Source organism: Dicentrarchus labrax, unplaced genomic scaffold, assembly GCF_905237075.1.
Source record: "Dicentrarchus labrax unplaced genomic scaffold, dlabrax2021, whole genome shotgun sequence".
NCBI classification, from domain to species: domain Eukaryota; kingdom Metazoa; phylum Chordata; class Actinopteri; family Moronidae; genus Dicentrarchus; species Dicentrarchus labrax.
Window position 1 is genome coordinate 4,470,212 of NW_026136723.1, and position 20,890 is coordinate 4,491,101.

The window sequence follows — 20,890 nt, forward strand, 5'->3', positions numbered from 1 at the left end:
TATTTCATAGTCTGATATTTTAACTTGAAAGTATTATTACCAAAGTTAACCTGACGGAGGCATTATTTTTCACACGTTGCTGCTGATAGAGTCCCAAATGTACATAATCAAATGATTAAAACGTTGGTTTTGCAGAATATGTCCCCTTTAATCTCAGATTATCCCACTCCCCGCACCCTGTTTATATATATGTTTTATAGGTCACATATTCCCTGTTGACTTTCTGTGACTATCAAACCTAAAAAAAACACGTTACACAACCAACATGCTCTTTCAGTGTTGTTTTTATTGAATCAACATCAGCTGAGTGTCACTGGTGGCAGACAGACAGACAGACAGACAGACAGATAGAAACTGTGTGCTGGCTCCAGAATAACCTGAAGAAATCATCACGGTTGGAGGAGAATCCCGTCCGAGCTGCGTACGCCACGTAAAGAATAACTGTACTGTTTGTGTTTGTGGGTCCAGTATTGAGGGAGCTTCCTTTATGTAAAAGCCCACACTGAAATAATGAATCAATAATGAAGCTGCTGAGATGGTGGAGGGCTTCAGATATCTTGGACTCACTCTGGACAACCCCCGACCTCCTGCTGCTGCTTTATAAAAGCACAATCCAACCCATCCTCCTCTGCTGGTTGTTCAGCATGTTAACGGCCTCCTGTAGGAACAAACTCATATCAGCACCTGCAACTGTTCTCCCCAACCTCTCAGACCTCAACAGCAAAGCCATCGCACACAGAGCACACGACACCAGGCACCCCTCAACCCGTTCTTTACCATCCGGGCACAGATCCAGATCACTGGCCTGGAAATGGGCTCGCTATGACACAGCATTAATCATCAAAACACCTCGGTAGCCGTTATGTGTATTGATGATGTAGTTTCACGTACAAATGTGCTGTTTTGGATGTCTACCTTGTGATTATGCTGGAGGTGAACCAGCTGCTGCGACTGTGCGAGCAGATAAAGCCAAAGGTGCTAAAAATGTTTCATTTTTTCCAGTTGTGATACAATCTGAGCCGTCAGCAGCAAGAAGAACACGGAAAATATCAAAGTCACCCTTCAAAATAAGAGCAGAACTTGAAGCTTCATTTGATTAGTTGTGAACTATTATATCAACTATTTTGATTTTCAGTTACTCGTTGAGGTTTCGGGGTTCACAGATTCTAAAATGTGAAACTCTACGACAGTAAACTGAATATCTTTGGGACATTGGAGGACGTGAGCTCGGCGCCCCGTAGCTCGCCTGGTGGAGCCGGAACGTACCGAGGCTGAGTCCTTGCTGCAGCAGCTGTGGGTTCGGGTCCGACCTGAGGCCCCCCCCTCCTGTCAATCTTCAGCTGTCCTGTCCAATAAAGGCACAAAGCCCCTAAAAATGTGTGTATATTAAATAAACATTTTACACACTTTAAATCATTTACTGATTCACTGAGAGGATGATCAGCTGATTCACTGATAGTGGAAAGAATCGTTCGTTGAAGTAAAAGCTCATGGAGGTTCACAGAGACCACCTCAGCTGGATCAACAGGTGGACTGGAAACTGTTCTGTGAAGGACTGGAATCAGACCGCCCTCACACACCTGCTGCTCCTTTCAGGTGATTGTGGCGTTAAGATTGTAGAAGCTGATTGTGAGATTCTTTCATGATGGGCTCATGAAGGAGGTTTACTCAGAACCGGATCACTCGGCGTCCACGGCCCTCCTCTGACAGGGGTGCCTGTAGAAGCAGGCCAGCTGGCTGAAGCGTCGGTCGCAGACGGAGCACCAGTACGGCCGCTCGCCGGTGTGCGTGCGCAGGTGCACGGTCAGGTTGCCCTTCTCCACGAAGCCGCGGCCGCAGTACGTGCAGGTGAACGGCTTCTCGCCCGTGTGGCTGCGCACGTGCCGCACCAGCGTCGCCCTCCTGCCGAAGCTCTTGCCGCAGACGGTGCAGGCGTACGGCCGCTCGCCCGAGTGGATCCTCATGTGCGTCCGCAGGTTCCCCCGCAGCGTGAAGCTCTGGCCGCACACGCCGCAGCGGAACGTGGAGTGTCGGTGAACCCGGAGGTGAACCTTCAGGCTCTCGGTGAGCTCCAGGTGTTTCCCGCACAGGCCGCAGTCCTTCAGATGTGCCGTACAGTGAGTGATCAGATAGCCGACCTTGTGGAAGGACTCGCCGCACACTTTGCAACTGAACGCCGGCGGCGGAGGCTGATCTCCGGAGCTCTTCGCCTTCCCGCTCGGAGATGAACTTCGTCCTTCTGCCGCTCCCGTCTCCTCCAGTCTCCAAACCCCGGCGGGCTCCCTCCAGTAGTCCCCGCTGTCGTCGGTGTCGTCGGAGCAGTCGGCGAGGAGTCGGCCGTCGCTCGCTCCTTCTTCTGAGCCGCCGGTCGGATCAAAGTCCCCGTTTGGTCCCGACGCTCCACAGTCCCCAACGCCAACCTCGGTTTTAATCTGAGCCGCAGACGAACCGGCGTCCGCCTCGTCAAACTGGACGCTCAGGATCTGATCATCAGGGCACCTTTTAATCCAGGACGTCTGCAGAGAGTCTGGAGGGACGATATTGATCAGTGATCAGAATACACTGTATCTGTATGGATTATTGATCAGAATACACTGTATCTTTATGGATTATTGATCAGAATACACTGTATCTTTATGGATTATTGATCAGTATACACTGTATCTTTATGGATGATATTGATCAGAATACACTGTATCTTTATGGATGATATTGATCAGTATACACTGTATCTTTATTGATGATATTGATCAGTATACACTGTATCTTTATGGATGATATAATACACTTATCTTTATGGATGATATTGATCAGTATACACTGTATCTTTATGGATGATATTGATCCTGTATTGACAGTCAGACTGTGGACATATGACGGCCTTTAGCTCGTGTTTCTAGAGTTTTTCAAGGAATTGTTAAAATGTGATATTTCTTAAAGGGAGTTTGGTGCAGGGAGCTTTTAGTAGTGTGTGAGCACATACTGAATCATGTATGATTGATGACCTCTTTATAAAGTGTTACTGTGGGATTAAATACATGATAAAGGCGCAGCGGACACACACCGACCTGCCGCCCGGCTCCGGTCGCCCTCCTCGGACCTCAGGCTGTCCAGCTGTCGCCGCTGGCGGTCTATCTGCTCCCGGTACCGGGCCACGGTTGTCATGAACACTCCCAGGATGTCGTCCACCGCCGCCGTCAGCCGCTCGTTGACCAACATCCGCAGAGTCTCCATCTCCGACTGCGGGCTGATGTGCGGGTCCTCACCGCCCACACGCTCCGCCGCTCCGGGGGGGAACGGAGCGGACTGCGGGGGGAAGGGAGCGGACTGCGGGGGGAACGGAGCGGACTGCGGGGGGAACGGAGCGGACTGCGGGGGGAACGGAGAGGACTGCGGGGGGAAGGTCTTCTGGTCCGCGGACATGTTTGACTGGTCGAAGCGGTTATTCGTTAAAGTCAGTAACAGAAGTCAGTGAGTTAATGTCGTTAAAGGAGCTGATAAATTACCGCCAGAAGAACTCAACCGGGCCGATAACTGTGGAGACAAACCGGCGGTGAGGAAGTAAACAAAGTGGCTGAGGTGCGACTAGGAAAAGGCGTCGACACGAAACAAATCAAAGGTTCCGGGGAACAAAATGTAAAAGGAGGAAGAAATACTTTTCTCTTTTAAACAACCAGCATTATTTTTAGTAACCAACACCTGTTTGAAGCATATTTTACATATCTGTGCATTAAAGGGCAGATTCTAGTATTAATGGTGGTAGCTGTCATTAGGGGCAGAAGTTCCCGGTTCAACCACTGAGTGGCAGTAGAGTAAAGTCAATGTCAAAAAGAGCCTAATAGCCCCTGTACTGCCCCACAAAGGCAAACCACTGGAACTACTTTAATCCAAACTGAAACTGAACTTTTAATGTTTCTCTGTCTGCACACGTCATAATTTATGTAACTTAACATTTAGTAACTTATTGATTCTTATTCATTTATTTCATCCTAATGGGTTAAACATCTCAAAATTATATTTGATTTTCTGAAATATACTATTTTAACTTTTTATACATGCAAACAATAGGAAATACAGATTTAATGTAAAAGAAATAAAATTAGTGTTAGATTTTGTCAGAAGAAGACACTGTAGTTGCTGTCTTTGTACTACTTAAATTTATGGTAACACATAGGTCAGATAATTAGTCATGATTTTAAAGCCATGAAAATGACTTGAAGAATATTTAATAAGCACATAAGTGCTGTTCTCCCTTAAACACATCTGGCTGAAGCCTTTTTTCTCTGTTTCAGCGTCAAGGTAACAGGAAATACTATGGAAACCAAACAGGAAATGGGAATCAGAAATGATTATCATTATCATCCACCGGATGCAGACTGCAGTACAGGTCATAAAACACGTTGCCGATGTTAGCAGAAGAAATACACAGAAGTAAATTTGGTTTAAAATCGTTATTTGAGGCTATAAAAGTGGGTTTCACATCATGATTGACAGCTGAGCATATGACCTCGATACCACAGCATCAACCCCGATCACTACCTGTGTGGCTACGAATGATGACAGAGAACAACAGTATCGGGATTTTCCCTTTGTTTTAATACAGTGGGAGGATCTTTACTAACCAACAGTTGTGGGAGAAGTTCAAAAGTGCCAGTTTGATGGAAAACATAACGGCCAAACGTTGACGCTGACGTCTTCAACACCAGGTGGTCATCTGTAATACTACAGTTACAGGATACAACTTCTATGTAATGTGACGAGACCTGTGTGTCCCAATGGTCACATGAAGTGTAGGTAAACTCTACCATACGACATCTTTGAGCTGAGCCATTATCATAAACTGATGAGCTGCTTACGTTTGCTATTTTGACTTTTGTACCATGTTCACTTTATATGAAAGCATATGGAAATAAAGGTGCAAAATAAAACCAATAATTGATTGATGAAACTGGTCTTCAGTGTTTCACTTCCCTCTCTGAGCTCAGTAACCGTGGAAACAGAAACATATGAGTACTAAATATAAAGTGAAACAGTACATTTTGATTACCAAGAAAGTATTAGGTGGTTTCCCGTAATCTACATGAGGATGATTTAAACAGTCAGTACTCCCAGCAGTGAGGAGGAAACAGCATGATATGTTGAGGACAGCTACAGTTCACTGACTCTGTGTGTTTGCATATGTGTCCTTCCTCTTTGCTCCCTCTCTCAGTGGCTGTCCGGCCTTTCAGAGTCACTGGCTGTTTTTGAAATCACATACTAACATCAGTCAGTCTTGTAGTGTATACTGTGTACTCAATGAACGATTAAGTATGCCGACAGTTCACACTGGAATATATTCAAAGTCTTCTCTGTATAATGATCTCTCTAGCATTAAATTAAAGCAGACAGAAGACGTTCTGAAAGAAAATCATTGTGCAGTCATCAAGCCCATTCCACATTAAAATGATCACTGATACATTGTTAATCAATACTCTGATAAAGTGATTGATCCATTGAGAAACAGCATCATCAGAGTAATCCAAGTCCCTGTTGGAGTCAGTCAGAGCATTTCCATAGAGAGCCACTTTGCATCAGCAGCACCATGCTCCAGTGCTCTGGGAGAGTTTATAGTCCTGAGAGTTGAACACTGGATGACTGACAGCTGTCCTTCATGACAACAGAAGACACAGAAATCCTCCTCATCAAAAACATGACTTTGATCTCCGTCCTCATCTGGACTCTCCTCTGCTGCTGCTTCACAGGTAAAGTCCAGAGAATCAAACTCCTCTCCTCTATGAACATCCGTCCCTCTGAAATGAAGCCCACAGAACCATGACGCTGCTTTATGTTTTTGTCTCTGTATCCTCAGAGTCCAGAGGCCAGGTCACAGTGACTCAGCCTGGAGCAGTGAGCTCTGCTGTGGGAGGCTCCGTCTCCATCAGCTGTAGGGTCAATCCAAAAGTGTTTGTTGGGTCTTCAAGCGGCAAACACTATTTGCACTGGTACCAACAGAGAGGTGCAGAAGCTCCAAAACTACTTATTTCCAGGGCTGATGAGCGAGCATCAGGGATTCCAGGACGTTTTACAGGCAGTGGATCAAACACTGACTTCACTCTGACCATCAGTGGAGTCCAGGCTGAAGATACAGCAGTTTACTACTGTCAGAGTGCTCATCTTATCAACAGTCAGTATGTGTTCACACAGTGAAAAAGCGTCGTACAAAAACCTCCCTCAGTCAGACTGAACAGAAACTGAACTGACTGCTGCAGCTGGAAGCTACTGCAGAGACTGATACAGTTCACTGAAGCAACCCAGACATGTTCACAGCACAAGATATCTGCCCTCATATTTTGCAGAATTTAAAGTCACTCCTGTCTATCATTGTCCACTCAACAAATATTAATTTCCACAGAACCAACAGGTGGATCAATAAAATGTATGTAGGTTTTTTAAGATGAAGCCTGGTTCCCCTGTTCTCCTGCAAACGTCACCCTGACCTCCATCTGGAAGAACTGACACAAGAGAGAGATCAAGATCATAAAGCTGGAAGAAAATTACAAACTCACATATTGAAAACATAAAATATGTGATCAGACATAGATCAATGCAGTTGCATCTGTAGTCCACAAAAGAAGAGACGTTCATTAACTTCAACCTCTGAACTTTAAACAGACATTCTTCAGACACTGATCCACAAACCTCAGACAGTTTTTCTGATCCTGAACAAACTGAAGGACAGTATTTTGTCATAAGTAGTCTGCAAAGGTTTTTGAACTTTAACACAGCTAAGGTGGTTTTGAAGCACTACTTTAACTATCTTTACAAGTAACCAAAAGGTTTGTAACCAAACAATGCTGATTGTTTTTGGGACAGAATAGATTATATGAAGCAATGTTTGGATATGTAGTACATTAAGGTTGTCAGAGAACTGATTTTGATATTTAGTACAGATATTATAAGTTCTTCCAATAATGACAACAGGTTAAAAAGATCATCAAACAACTCCCCAAAAATACAATCACACATTGAAGCAATTCTGAAAAGACTGGTTTTGATCAGTGATTTTAATGTGGATGAATCTGTACAGTCTCTGATGTGTTTGAGGATGGAGTTGGGGGTGCAGCTATGGAGAAGGCTTGGTTTGGATGCTTGGTCCTGGGTGGTGGAGACAGGAGGTTGGCATCAGAAGAGCGGAGGCTTTGTGACAGAGTGCGGCAGTGGAGCAGGTCAGTGAGGTAGGAGGGGGCCTGGTTATAGAGGGCTTTGTGAGTGAGGAGAAGGACTTTAAATTGGATCTGTTGTGGGACAATGACACAGTGGAGGCTTTGGACAACAGGAGTGATATGTGGTTGAGGGAGCACATTGCATGGTGGTGTGTATTTTTTCGTTAAATATTTTGGAGATTTTTAATCAATTACTGTCAGTAGTAGTAAATGTTGTGCGTACAGTATGAAATTCTACTTTCCATCTTACTACAGTAAGATATTTCACTGTGGAGGCACACAATCTGGACGCCATTCAGAAAATGTGATATCTAATATCTAAGAATGTCTGTCTGGATTTTGGGAGCACTTGGAGATATACATGTTAACTGATTCTGCATATTTTGAAAAGATATAGAGTGATTTAAATAGACCATAGATTGCAGTATCAAACAATAGCAGCATGTAAAGTCTGAACAAAAGAGGACCTAGGATGAAGCCTTGTGGGATTATAGTTGATAGTAGCAGATGACTGTTAACCAAGTGAGACTACATCATCTCTTCCTGACAGTTAGGGACTGAACCAGTTTAACACTGTGACAGAGAGAGCAACATATTTCTGGAGTAGATGTAGATGTACAGCATACTGTAATTTACACTTCTAATGACAACTCTTAAATCCTTAAGTTATATAATTGATAGTTTCTTATAATCCACATTTGATCTATTTTACTTTTTTATAACCTTAATAATGTTTGGTCCAGTGTTGTCAGTGATGAGTAAAAATGTTGAAAGTAACTTTCTGTAAAATGAAGTTAGTTGCTTAGTTTTCAATTTCAGTTACCTGTATGAGCACCATGTCTTTCTCTTTCTGTATTTAAGTAAATAAAAAATAAACTGTTTAATTTAGTTTTAGATTAGTATGAAATTATTATACAGCATTGTGAGTTTCTGTGAATCAGCGTGAGGATGATTTAAACAGTCAGTACTCCCAGCAGTGAGGAGGAAACAGCATGATATGTTGAGGACAGCTAAAGTTCACTGACTCTGTGTGTTTGCATATGTGTCCTTCCTCTCTGCTCCCAGCCTTTAAGAGGCCAGTGTTGATCAGTGGCTGTCCAGGCCTTTCAGAGCCACTGACACGCCGGCAGCACAATGATGATGTCACTGACTCTACTGCTGGCCACCCTGGGGCTCCTTGTTCAGGGTGAGACTCTCTTCTGAAAACTTTGCTTCAGGATGCAACCAGGTTCACCACAATGATGTTCTGCTATGATGGAGAAACAGTGAAACAAGCAGCATTTACCTTCTTCCATCTATTCTCCATGTTAAAGAAATGATACTCTTCTGTTTGGATGTTGATCATCTTTCTCCAAGCTGGATTTGTCTCAATAACCCTTCTCCTCTGTTTCATGTTTTCAGGTTCATCAGGACAAAACACCCTGACTCAGTCTCCTGGATCTCAGTCTGTTGTTCCAGGACAGACTGTCTCCATCAGATGTAAAAGCAGTTCTACTACAAGCTACCTCCACTGGTACCTTCAAAAACCTGGAGAAGCTCCTAAACTACTAATTTATAAAAATACAAACCTTCAGTCTGGAGTTTCAAATCGTTTTCAGGGAAGTTATTCTGGGACTGACTTCACTCTGACCATCAGTGGAGTTCAGGCTGAAGATACAGGAGTTTACTACTGTCAGCAGACTGGCAGCTTCCCGTTCACACAGTGATACAACATCGTACAAAAACCTCCCTCAGCTGGAGAGGAACTGAACTGACTCAACAGCTGTACTGAAACAAAAAAAAACCCAGAAGCTTCTCTGAAATGAAAACTCATGATTGTATAAAAAATATATATTTTAACTTTTAACAATTCAGGACATTATTGTATTATTACTGAAACAGTGTCTTACATATCATCACATTGTTACAGTTTACTTAAACATAGTCTTAGAGCAATGCTTTAATCTGAAACCAAATTATTCAACAAAAAAATATAATACAATATCAGTCTGGAGAAGATTTGTCATATCATTATAATTTTTTGAAGGCTACCTCTTCTTTCACTGAGAATTTTGTGTTATTATCGAAGAATTTAATTTGTATAGCACCAAATTATAACAGAATTTATCTCAGGACAGGCTTTGTATAGAGCAGTTTATAGTCTAGGTCATACTCCTTATAAATTTAGAGAATATTAAAGATGAAACCATTAAATGAACACATATGCAGAGGATTTAAAGTGAAGGATGAATAGACTTTAACTTAAAAAAACCTTAGAAATGGTGATGCACCTCCTTAACCCACAACATTTTGTATTATGGAAGTAGTAGAAACTCTCAGTGGTCACTTAGGTACACCAGTACATTATAATGAAATCCTACACAAATGTTCTGTATAAATAAAAGTAACAATTAGAAATAAATCTACTTTTATGATGTTCAGTTTTTGTTGATGCTGTAATAGAGGTGATAGTTATAAATGGTAAATGTGTGCTGCATATTCTGACCCCCTCATGTATGTAAATAGGGAGGACAAATGATTACACAGAGAACAACTTTATGACTCAATTACTGTGCTAATGTCTTTATTTCAAAAGAGCCAACAGGTATTCTAACAAACAAATGTGTCAAATACATTAATCAAGTATTTAATTCTGGAAAAAAACATTTTTACACTAACTTTAAATTACTATGTTGTAATGTTCACAGCAATAGACTTATCAATCAAACTATCTATGCTGATGAAGTGCTGTTATAAATTTATGATGATGATTCTGTTGTAGTTTTATTTAAAGGATAATGCATGTTGTTTGCATCCACTTATTTTGATTCTCTCTGTGCTGATGATGTACCCATATTCATTTCAGATCTAGAAAATGGTATGTACTATTGTGGGTTTATTTAAAGAATAATCTATATTCTTTGCATCAGTTCAGTTTTCAATCATTTCTATCCAGACACTTTGATAATAATAAAGAAGAAAACAACTGATTTGATGAACACGTCTTTATTATCTGGAAACAGTGAAATAATATTGAAACACTGCAACAAGCTAGTAAATATTCTGACTGAAACATGTCAAATGAAAGAGAGAGATAGTTACAGAGTGCACAGTGAGAGCAGTAGCAGAGTAAAACCAGTAGCAGAGTCCCAGTGAGTCAGGTCAGGACTGGGAACACTGGTCTCTCCTCAGTGTCTCTGAGAGCGGAGTCTGGGAGCCCTGGGTGGCCTCACAGGTCACAGAGCCCACCTTCCTCCACTGGTCTGCAGAGAGCCTCAGGGTGCTGCTCCAGCTGTAGTGGCCGTCCTTCAGCACCCCGGGGCTCCTGCTCTGCTCCCAGCTGCTGCTGCTGCTGCTGCTGCCGTCCACCTTCCAGGACAGACTCCAGTCTGAGGGGGAAGCCCTTGTTGGCCAGGCACATGAGCGTGGCCTTCCCCTGCTGCAGCTCCTCACTGGAGGGGGCAGCACCGTCAGGGTGGGGACGACTCGACCCACTGGAGGAGGAGACAGAGAGACAATATGAAGAAAGTTCATACAGAGAGAAAATAAACTCCACCCTGTTGGTTGCAGCAGAGGAGGCTGCTGCTTCTGTTGGTCTTCCTCAGATTGGATGAAACTGGTCTTCAGTGTTTCACTTCCCTCTCTGAATCCAGTAACCATGGCAACAGACAGGCATCACTGCTGAACCATGGCAACAGACAGGTTTCAGTACTAAAGATAAAACATTAAAACTGGCACTCTTTTACTGCAACTAAAAAAGTTAAACCTACTAAACAGCTGAGAGCAGAAACTCTTTCTTTGGTTAAATTAACAAACCTAAACAATCATTACATGTTATTAAAAGTTTAAAAGACATTATTCTTCTATTTTTCAGCTCAATCCAAAACTCATAAGAGACAGTGTGTGTTTGTTGTCTTCATTTACGCAGCATCACTACTGAACCATGACAACAGACAGACTTCACTGCTGACAAACTGTTTAAATGCTGAAATCCTTTTTCCAACTCATAATATGAATTTCACTAATACAGCATGTGGTTGAAGAAGCTGTAGTGACATTATGATATTCATTGGTTATAGTGAGGATGTTACATATCATTACATTCATCAGACTGGGAGGAAGATTGAGTAAAACAATGTTTCCAGATAAAACACTCACTTAATAAATGTTGGAAACATTTCTCCCACAGAAAATTAATTATTTCATTAAAATGGTCAAGAAATAAGAAGTCTGAAAACAGAACTTTGTCAGAGGAGAAATCATTGAACAGAATGTTGTCTTCAATAAGTGGCTGTATATCTTAAGAACAATGAAAACTTTAACACTTTAAATAAGCATCATGTTTAACATTTTAAGGCCAAGTCAAAAGTTCTTTCATCAGACAGAATTTGTTCTGTATTACAATGAAGCCTGTAATGGTCACTTTAATATTATTTTAATTTTACTATGAGCTAAATTATTTTTCAAAACTTTTATTCATTCAATAAAAATAGATTTTAAATTAATTTCGAGTTCTTGTAGAAGTGAACAGTACTTACAGTTAACCTCCAGTCTGGTTCCTCCACCAAAAGTCCTCCACAGTGATACAAACTGATTGAGTCGTCGTACAAAAACCTCTCACTGTAGAGAGACACGGCTCTCTGACTTTGAACACAACAAAGTCAACATCAACAGTTCCTGTTTTTAAAAGAATGAACTATTTCATGTTCTATTTATCAAACAGTGCCACAATTGTTCAGAATGAATCCCATTTTTACATATTTATTGTTCCATATGTCTGAAAGTAACATTGATCTCTCTAGCATTAAATTAAAGCAGACAGAAGACGTTCTGAAAGAAAATCATTGTGCAGTCATCAAGCCCATTCCACATTAAAATGATCACTGATACATTGTTAATCAATACTCTGATAAAGTGATTGATCCATTGAGAAACAGCATCATCAGAGTAATCCAAGTCCCTGTTGGAGTCAGTCAGAGCATTTCCATAGAGAGCCACTTTGCATCAGCAGCACCATGCTCCAGTGCTCTGGGAGAGTTTATAGTCCTGAGAGTTGAACACTGGATGACTGACAGCTGTCCTTCATGACAACAGAAGACACAGAAATCCTCCTCATCAAAAACATGACTTTGATCTCCGTCCTCATCTGGACTCTCCTCTGCTGCTGCTTCACAGGTAAAGTCCAGAGAATCAAACTCCTCTCCTCTATGAACATCCGTCCCTCTGAAATGAAGCCCACAGAACCATGACGCTGCTTTATGTTTTTGTCTCTGTATCCTCAGAGTCCAGAGGCCAGGTCACAGTGACTCAGCCTGGAGCAGTGAGCTCTGCTGTGGGAGGCTCCGTCACCATCAGCTGTAGGAGCAGTCCTGCTGTGCACTATGATGGTTCTGACTACATATTAGCCTGGTACCAACAAAAAGAAAGAGAAACTCCTAAATTGTTGATTTACTGGGCAAATCGAAGAGCATCAGGGATTGCTAGTCGTTTTTCAGGCAGTGGATCAAGGACTGACTTCACTCTGACCATCAGTGGAGTCCAGGCTGAAGATACAGCAGTTTACTACTGTCAGAGTGAACATGAAATCAACAGTCAGTATGTGTTCACACAGTGAAAAAGCGTCGTACAAAAACCTCCCTCAGTCAGACTGAACAGAAACTGAACTGACTGCTGCAGCTGGAAGCTACTGCAGAGACTGATACAGTTCACTGATGACACACACACACACACACACACACACACACACACACACACACACACACACACACACACTAACTCATTAAATTTGTGAGGACAGTAGCTATACAACACACAATAATGGCACTAAAAAGCATTGTGCATTAAGAGGAATACACACCTTATTTATGAGGAGTGTTTTACACAACACACAGTTCAACAGTCCTGTGCATTATGAAGTAATACCTGATGTATGAGGACACTTTAACAGACATATATAAGAGCCCCTATATGTACAGTAGTTTGGTATTGTGTGTTTTATAGTTAGAGCCTGTTTCATGTTCACAGTCTAACTGTTTCATACCACACACTCTGGTATTTTGTTGTCTACGTTATGTCTTCTTGCCTCTTTGCTCTGCTCTTCATGCATATAAAGGACCAGACAGGTTTGACTGCAACATATTCTGCTGCTGTAAGAACAAGTTTTTGCTTATATTATTATTTATATTACTAAGATAAGGAGTGTATGGGTCTGTCAGTCCCCATATTCTCCCATAAATGAAAAAAAGAAAGATTTTTCCAGTATCTGTCCATTAAAGACACAAAGACGGCATTACTCAATCAGACCTCAGTTCCAGAGCAGTATGTCAACGATATGTGACACACCAATCATTCCTGATGTGCTGGAAGGCCTTGGAGATGGTAAAATCATTGCAAACAATAATGTGTTCAATATCCACAGTATGGTATCAAGATTAAATTATGGTTACTAACCCTCTAGGATCTGTCAGAAAGAAGCTTTTAGCTGTTTATATGACACTAGCAGAGACTACAACACATCCAGTGCAGCTAGTCTTGTTTTACAGGGAGGAGGACTTCATATTGTTTGGTAAAGAAAAAAGTATTTTCTGCTGCAGTTGGTGACCTGACAGAAATGGAAGAGGGCATGCTGCTCACAACTGGTGCCTCCAAACTCCACTCGTAACCTGATGTTTGCAGTTGTGTCTCAAGCTGAGGAAGGTTGTTGATCTGATATGTGCATCCACGATCCAAACCAACCATGTAGCATAAAACTTTTACTAAGGAATAGCTAATGAGGCAATGCTTTATGTACTGTACTTTACTCTATTTTGTGTTGAAGACCCCCTTGAAAAACCACATGGTTCATCTCAAGGAATTTCTCGTACTAATAAAATGTGTCTGTTGCCCACTACCCTGAGCCTATCCTCGATTGAATTCCTTATGATCAAATTGAATATTAATTGTCAGTTTGAATTACCTGTATGTGCACCATCACTTTCTCCATTTTTTTTGTGTAAAGTGTGACAGTTGTTTTCATGTGTTCCTTCCTGGCAGAACCTCTCTTGTATAACAGATTTTCTCATAATATGACTTTTCTATACTTCTGTAAACTAAAAATGCTTAGTTTGACATTAAGAAACAGCATTGTGAGTTTCTGTGAATCAGCATGAGGATGATTTAAACAGTCAGTACTCCCAGCAGTGAGGAGGAAACAGCATGATATGTTGAGGACAGCTACAGTTCACTGACTCTGTGTGTTTGCATATGTGTCCTTCCTCTCTGCTCCCAGCCTTTAAGAGGCCAGTGTTGATCAGTGGCTGTCCAGGCCTTTCAGAGCCACTGACACGCCGGCAGCACAATGATGATGTCACTGACTCTACTGCTGGCCACCCTGGGGCTCCTTGTTCAGGGTGAGACTCTCTTCTGAAAACTTTGCTTCAGGATGCAACCAGGTTCACCACAATGATGTTCTGCTATGATGGAGAAACAGTGAAACAAGCAGCATTTACCTTCTTCCATCTATTCTCCATGTTAAAGAAATGATACTCTTCTGTTTGGATGTTGATCATCTTTCTCCAAGCTGGATTTGTCTCAATAACCCTTCTCCTCTGTTTCATGTTTTCAGGTTCATCAGGACAAATCACCCTGACTCAGTCTCCTGGATCTCAGTCTGTTGTTCCAGGACAGACTGTCTCTATCAGATGTAAAACCAGTTCAAGTGTTAGTAGCTCCCTCCACTGGTACCTTCAGAAACCTGGAGAAGCTCCTAAACTCCTGATTTATTCAGCTACAACTCGTCAGTCTGGAATTTCAAGTCGTTTCAGTGGAAGTGGATCTGGTTCTGACTTCACTCTGACCATCAGTGGAGTTCAGGCTGAAGATTCAGGAGTTTACTACTGTCAGCAGGGTTACAGCTCGTTCACACAGTGATACAACGTCGTACAAAAACCTCCCTCAGCTGGAGAGGAACTGATCTGACTCAACAGCTGCACTGACACTAAAACAACAGAGGTTTCTCTACAATGAAAAATCATGATTGTGTAAAAACGATATTTCGTGAAAATAACTGTAAAACTATTTATATTACTACATTATTTTATTTACACTGAAACAGTGTGTGATAGATCACATTGTTACAGTTTACTGATACACAGTTTTAGATCAAAGCTTGAATCATAAACAAAATGATTTAAGAGGGAATTCTAACACAAAAACACTAAATCATTTGGTCTGGAGGAAATATTTCATCTCATTAGATTTTTACGGCTAACTCTTCTTTCACTGAGCATTCTGTGTTATTATCTTTTTCAATTTTGTTTGATTTGTATAGCCCCAAATCATAACTAGAAATTCACCCAGGACACTTTTCATATAGAGCAGTATAGAGTTAGGATGTACTCGTATTAAAATGAGAGAAAACAAAAAAAAACGTAACACACACACTAAATATGCAGAGGACTAAAACTGAAGGTTAAATAAATGTACTTTTAAGTTAAACAAATATTTGAAACAGTAATGGCCCTCTTTAACATTTTCTTTCTCACTGATGTAGCAGAGACATACTCAGTGGTCACTTGGGTATTATAATCCAATCCAAGACAGATGTTCTTCACAAATAAAAGTAACAATTTTAAATAATTCTACTTTTATGATGCCTATAATTTTCACTTGTTGTTGATGCTGTCATAGAGGTGATAATTATAAATGGTAAATGGACTGTACTTATATAACGCCTTTTTAATTTTATGTAAAAGTCCCTCATGTATGTAAATATGGAGGGCAAACAATTAAACAGAGAGCAACTTTATGATTAGATTACTGTGCTAATGTCTTTATTTTAAAAGAGCCAACATGTATTCTAACAAATAAATGTGTCAAAAGTATTTATACTGTATGTAATTCAGTAACACTTTAATTTGTTCCCTTTTTAACTTTAATTGTTTGTCTGTGCAGTTGAGCTCTTCAGCAAAATCAGTAAACTTACACGTCAAACTCTATGCTGATGATATGCTGTTATTTATTTAAGATGATCATTCTGTACTTTTATTTAAAGGATAATGCATATTGTTTGCATCAACTTATTTTAAATATTTCTGTGCTGATGACCCCTATTTATTTCGGATTCAGAATATTTTTTATACTTTTGTGGTTTAATTTTAAGGATAATGCATATTATTTGCGTCACCTCAGTTTTTCTCTGGATGTAATCCAGTCACTGACACCATGAAGAGAAAATCATTAAGACACTTTGATAATAATAAAGATGAAAACAAGTGATTTGATGAACACGTCTTTATTATCTGGAAACAGTGAAATAATATTGAAACACTGCAACAAGCTAGTAAATATTCTGACTGAAACATGTCAAATGAAAGAGAGAGATAGTTACAGAGTGCACAGTGAGAGCAGTAGCAGAGTAAAACCAGTAGCAGAGTCCCAGTGAGTCAGGTCAGGACTGGGAACACTGGTCTCTCCTCAGTGTCTCTGAGAGCGGAGTCTGGGAGCCCTGGGTGGCCTCACAGGTCACAGAGCCCACCTTCCTCCACTGGTCTGCAGAGAGCCTCAGGGTGCTGCTCCAGCTGTAGTGGCCGTCCTTCAGCACCCCGGGGCTCCTGCTCTGCTCCCAGCTGCTGCTGCTGCTGCTGCTGCTGCTGCCGTCCACCTTCCAGGACAGACTCCAGTCTGAGGGGAAGCCCTTGTTGGCCAGGCACATGAGCGTGGCCTTCCCCTGCTGCAGCTCCTCACTGGAGGGGGGCAGCACTGTCAGGGTGGGACGGACATCACCTAGGAGACACGGATCAGATTAGAGGACAGGGACCACACAGCTGTCAATCAACCAGCAGCCACTTGGACACCTTTACTGTGTGAGAGTTGATTTTCTCCTTTAAGGAGTTTCTGTCAGATGGTTTTTCTGCTCCAGCAGTCACTCACTCACACATTGTTTCACTTCCCTTTAAGAAACCTCTCATGCACATCAGCACAGACACAGTCCTCATATGACCTGAAATATATCAAACTACACTGCAAATAACAGAAGCACATTATAAATATCAACATTAAAACATGTCTTTGGTGGGATTTTATTTTAGACTATTTGAAAAAAACATGAAAATAGACTTTGAATATCAATCATCAGCTAAAACTAATTAACCACAGTTGAATTGTTAAACAGATGGACTGAAAAACACAAAAAGCTTCAGAAAAGTGTCAGCGTTATTTCTAACTGAGGTTAAAACACAATTTGTGCCATTTTAGAAGATCAGACATTTGGAATCATTCCTAACATTTATCATTCACACTATTAAATGTTATTTTAACTGCAGTTAAAAATGCAGAATAAATGACAGAATTTTAAAAACCTTTGTACAGTATGAGTGTTGTTCTTTAACATTTCCTGCAGTTCAAGCTGTTCACATTTCACTAATTAACTAGAACATTTAAAGAAAAGTTCAGTAAAGCTGCTTTGAGTTCAACTTTAAGGTCAAACCAACAATAAAATTGAGTCTTTAAAGTGATTTAGATCAGCCCAGTGGCAATTTATATCTACTACAAATGTTCAGACACAGAAATTAAAACATTAACTGATGATACCATATTTAATATTTGAGCAGAAACTTACTTCCAACCTCCAGGCTGGTTCCTCCACCAAAAGTCCACCACAGTGATACAAACTGATTGAGTCGTCGTACAAAAACCTCTCACTGTAGAGAGACACGGCTCTCTGACTTTGTCTGACAAAGCTTAAACTGCAAGTACTCAACTTTTCACTTTAATCTCAAAACTGAAATAAATGACTTCTGCTCTTCACCGAGGAATTGTAGTAATTACATTCATAATTTAATTTGGATTTTAAAACTCGCAGTTTACTTTCTTTATAGAAAACTAATGGAGAAAAATAGAAGTTAAGATTTGATATTTTAATGGCAAGACAAAAAAGTACCTGCAGAAAAGAAAATGTTACTCATGAATTTATAAAATACATCAAAACTTGAACTTACTTCCAACCTCCAGTCTGGTTCCTCCACCGAACGTGTACCACAGTGATACAAACTGATTGAGTCGTCGTACAAAAACCTCTCACTGTAGAGAGACACGGCTCTCTGACTTTGAACACAACAAAGTCAACATCAACAGTTCCTGTTTTTAAAAGAATGAACTATTTCATGTTCTATTTATCAAACAGTGCCACAATTGTTCAGAATTAATCCCATTTTTACATATTTGTTGTTCCATATGTATGAAAGTAACATTGATCTCTCTAGCATTAAATTAAAGCAGACAGAAGACGTTCTGAAAGAAAATCATTGTGCAGTCATCAAGCCCATTCCACATTAAAATGATCACTGATACATTGTTAATCAATACTCTGATAAAGTGATTGATCCATTGAGAAACAGCATCATCAGAGTAATCCAAGTCCCTGTTGGAGTCAGTCAGAGCATTTCCATAGAGAGCCACTTTGCATCAGCAGCACCATGCTCCAGTGCTCTGGGAGAGTTTATAGTCCTGAGAGTTGAACACTGGATGACTGACAGCTGTCCTTCATGACAACAGAAGACACAGAAATCCTCCTCATCAAAAACATGACTTTGATCTCCGTCCTCATCTGGACTCTCCTCTGCTGCTGCTTCACAGGTAAAGTCCAGAGAATCAAACTCCTCTCCTCTATGAACATCCGTCCCTCTGAAATGAAGCCCACAGAACCATGACGCTGCTTTATGTTTTTGTCTCTGTATCCTCAGAGTCCAGAGGCCAGGTCACAGTGACTCAGCCTGGAGCAGTGAGCTCTGCTGTGGGAGGCTCCGTCACCATCAGCTGTAGGACCAGTCATCAGTTTTGGAGTTGTAGCAGTGCATACTGTTTAGCCTGGTACCAACAGAAAGATGGAGAAACGCCTAAACTTCTAATTTACTACACCAATCAGAGAATGTCAGGGATTCCAACTCGTTTTACAGGCAGTGGATCAGGGACAGACTTCACTCTGACCATCAGTGGAGTCCAGGCTGAAGACGCAGCAGTTTACTACTGTCAGGGTGCTAACACTGTCAACAGTCAGTATGTGTTCACACAGTGAAAAAGCGTCGTACACAAACCTCCCTCAGTCAGACTGAACAGAAACTGAACTGACTGCTGCAGCTGGAAGCTACTGCAGAGACTGATACAGTTCACTGAGGACACACACACACACACACACACACACACACACACACACAGTAACTTTAAACAAGGTGAATAGTAACGAGAGAAGGATTAAGAAACAAGAAACGCAGCTTCTTGCCTTCACTCGTCTGTATTGAATGACATTTTGAACAATGAATACTAAATACTGATACGACAGACACACAGTTCAACCAGTGCCACCAACACACAGAAAGAGATGCTGCAGCATTGAAAATGGAGGGTTGTAGCTTTGTGTCAGTACATATTTCAACCTTATGTGAGCATCTCCAGTTGCATAATAAAGACAGGACAAAGTGTTTTACCACTATGATAATTAGTTATAACTATTTTCATATCCGTATCACCAGCTGGAAACATAACAATAAGATGTACCCACAGTTCTAGTACTTCCACTGTCAGTACAGTTAGCTCATTAAAACTGTGAAATGATCAAAATGTCACAAACAGGTTTGGATGGTGGAAAAGAAAGTGTAAGTAATGAAGTACAAGAGAATGGTCTTATGAACAGTCTGGCCTTGTTTTATCTCCAAACGCAGGCTCACATTTAGCTGCTGACATTCATAAACTGATTGGAGAGTTCCAGGAGGTGCACAGTTGCAGCACATCTTTGGTCTAAAAAATAAAGTTTAATGCGCCTAAAAGTGGTATTAAGGATCTCCATGAGAATCTCGTATTTCTAACTGATCAAACACAAAGATTCGATTACATTGAGCCGACCCCAATCCACCTGGGTATTGATGCAACTGGAAACATTTGCCAGTATTAAAGATACAGTGAAGGTATCGCTCAGTCAGACCTCAGTTCAAGTGCAATATCTCCAAAATAATCTGACACACCAACCACTCCTGATTTCTGAAAGATTAGAGAGATGGTAAAACATCTTTAATGTCCATAATCTTTTATATTTGAGGTTGCTAACCCTCGAGGATCCGGCAGGAATAAACTTTTAGCTGTGCATAGATCCAACACAGATTGGACCCAGAAGCAGACTCACACACAGGAGTTCAGATGAGTAATAGGTATTTATTGTGAGTTCTGCAAAACGCAAACACAGAAGTGAAGTCACAGCCGTGACTGGGACAATAAATATGAATAATAATAAATAATGAAGAGAAAAATCAACATATTTATTGAGCAGACAGAAATCATTTTGTGATGTAACAATGCACAGCTGTCAATCATCTTTATATCATATAATATGCTGATAGTAGCTGAGGAATGTTGACCATGTGAGACTACATCATCTCTGCCTGACAGATAAGGACTGAACCAGTTTAACAGTGTACAACAGAGAACAACATAGCTCTACAGTCTATATGGACGTGCAGTGTACTGTAATTTACTCTACTAATGACATCATTTAAATACAATAGTGATACAATTGATAGTTCCTTGTAATCCACATTTGATCTCAGGTCTTTTACAACAGTTTGATGAACGTTTGGTCCAGTGTTGTGCTGAGGAAAAAAGGCTGAAATGTACTTTCTGTAAAATAAAGTTAGTTGTTTAGTGTGACCTGTTTATGGACCTTCATTTTCTCTATTATTTTT

General features: G+C 40.9%; 1 protein-coding gene and 4 gene segments (V, D, J or C); 3 read left to right on the forward strand and 2 right to left on the reverse strand.

Annotated features, from left to right (window-relative positions):
• Positions 1–266: 266 nt before the first annotated feature.
• On the reverse strand, positions 267–3,574 carry LOC127358039 (zinc finger and SCAN domain-containing protein 2). 2 transcript variants are annotated; one of them, XR_007882337.1, is made up of 3 exons: positions 3,069–3,574; positions 1,267–2,527; positions 267–658 (listed from the first exon to the last, which is right to left on the reverse strand). XR_007882337.1 is itself a non-coding variant. In XM_051390906.1 (2 exons), the coding sequence occupies exons 1-2, from the start codon at positions 3,421–3,423 to the stop codon at positions 1,680–1,682; spliced, it is 1,203 nt and encodes a 400-aa protein (XP_051246866.1). In that variant the 5' UTR covers positions 3,424–3,574; the 3' UTR covers positions 267–1,679. The 2 variants fall into 2 exon arrangements, 1 of the variants encoding a protein (XP_051246866.1); XM_051390906.1 differs by having other exon boundaries at positions 267–2,527.
• Positions 3,575–5,457: 1,883 nt separating this feature from the next.
• LOC127358094 (Ig kappa chain V region 3547-like) lies at positions 5,458–6,432 on the forward strand. The segment is given in 2 exon segments: positions 5,458–5,741; positions 5,849–6,432. Coding segments are annotated over 2 exon segments (429 nt in total).
• Positions 6,433–14,419: 7,987 nt separating this feature from the next.
• Positions 14,420–15,588, forward strand: LOC127358111 (immunoglobulin kappa variable 1-39-like). The segment is given in 2 exon segments: positions 14,420–14,569; positions 14,785–15,588. Coding segments are annotated over 2 exon segments (357 nt in total).
• Positions 15,589–16,436: 848 nt separating this feature from the next.
• LOC127358075 (Ig kappa chain V-III region MOPC 63-like) overlaps positions 16,437–20,890 on the reverse strand; it is a 60,477-nt gene continuing 56,023 nt past the window's right edge. The window contains 1 exon segment of the V gene segment in view: positions 16,437–16,943. Within this exon segment, the coding sequence occupies positions 16,609–16,943 (335 nt within the window).
• On the forward strand, positions 18,423–19,246 carry LOC127358095 (Ig kappa chain V region K16-167-like). The segment is given in 2 exon segments: positions 18,423–18,794; positions 18,902–19,246. Coding segments are annotated over 2 exon segments (423 nt in total).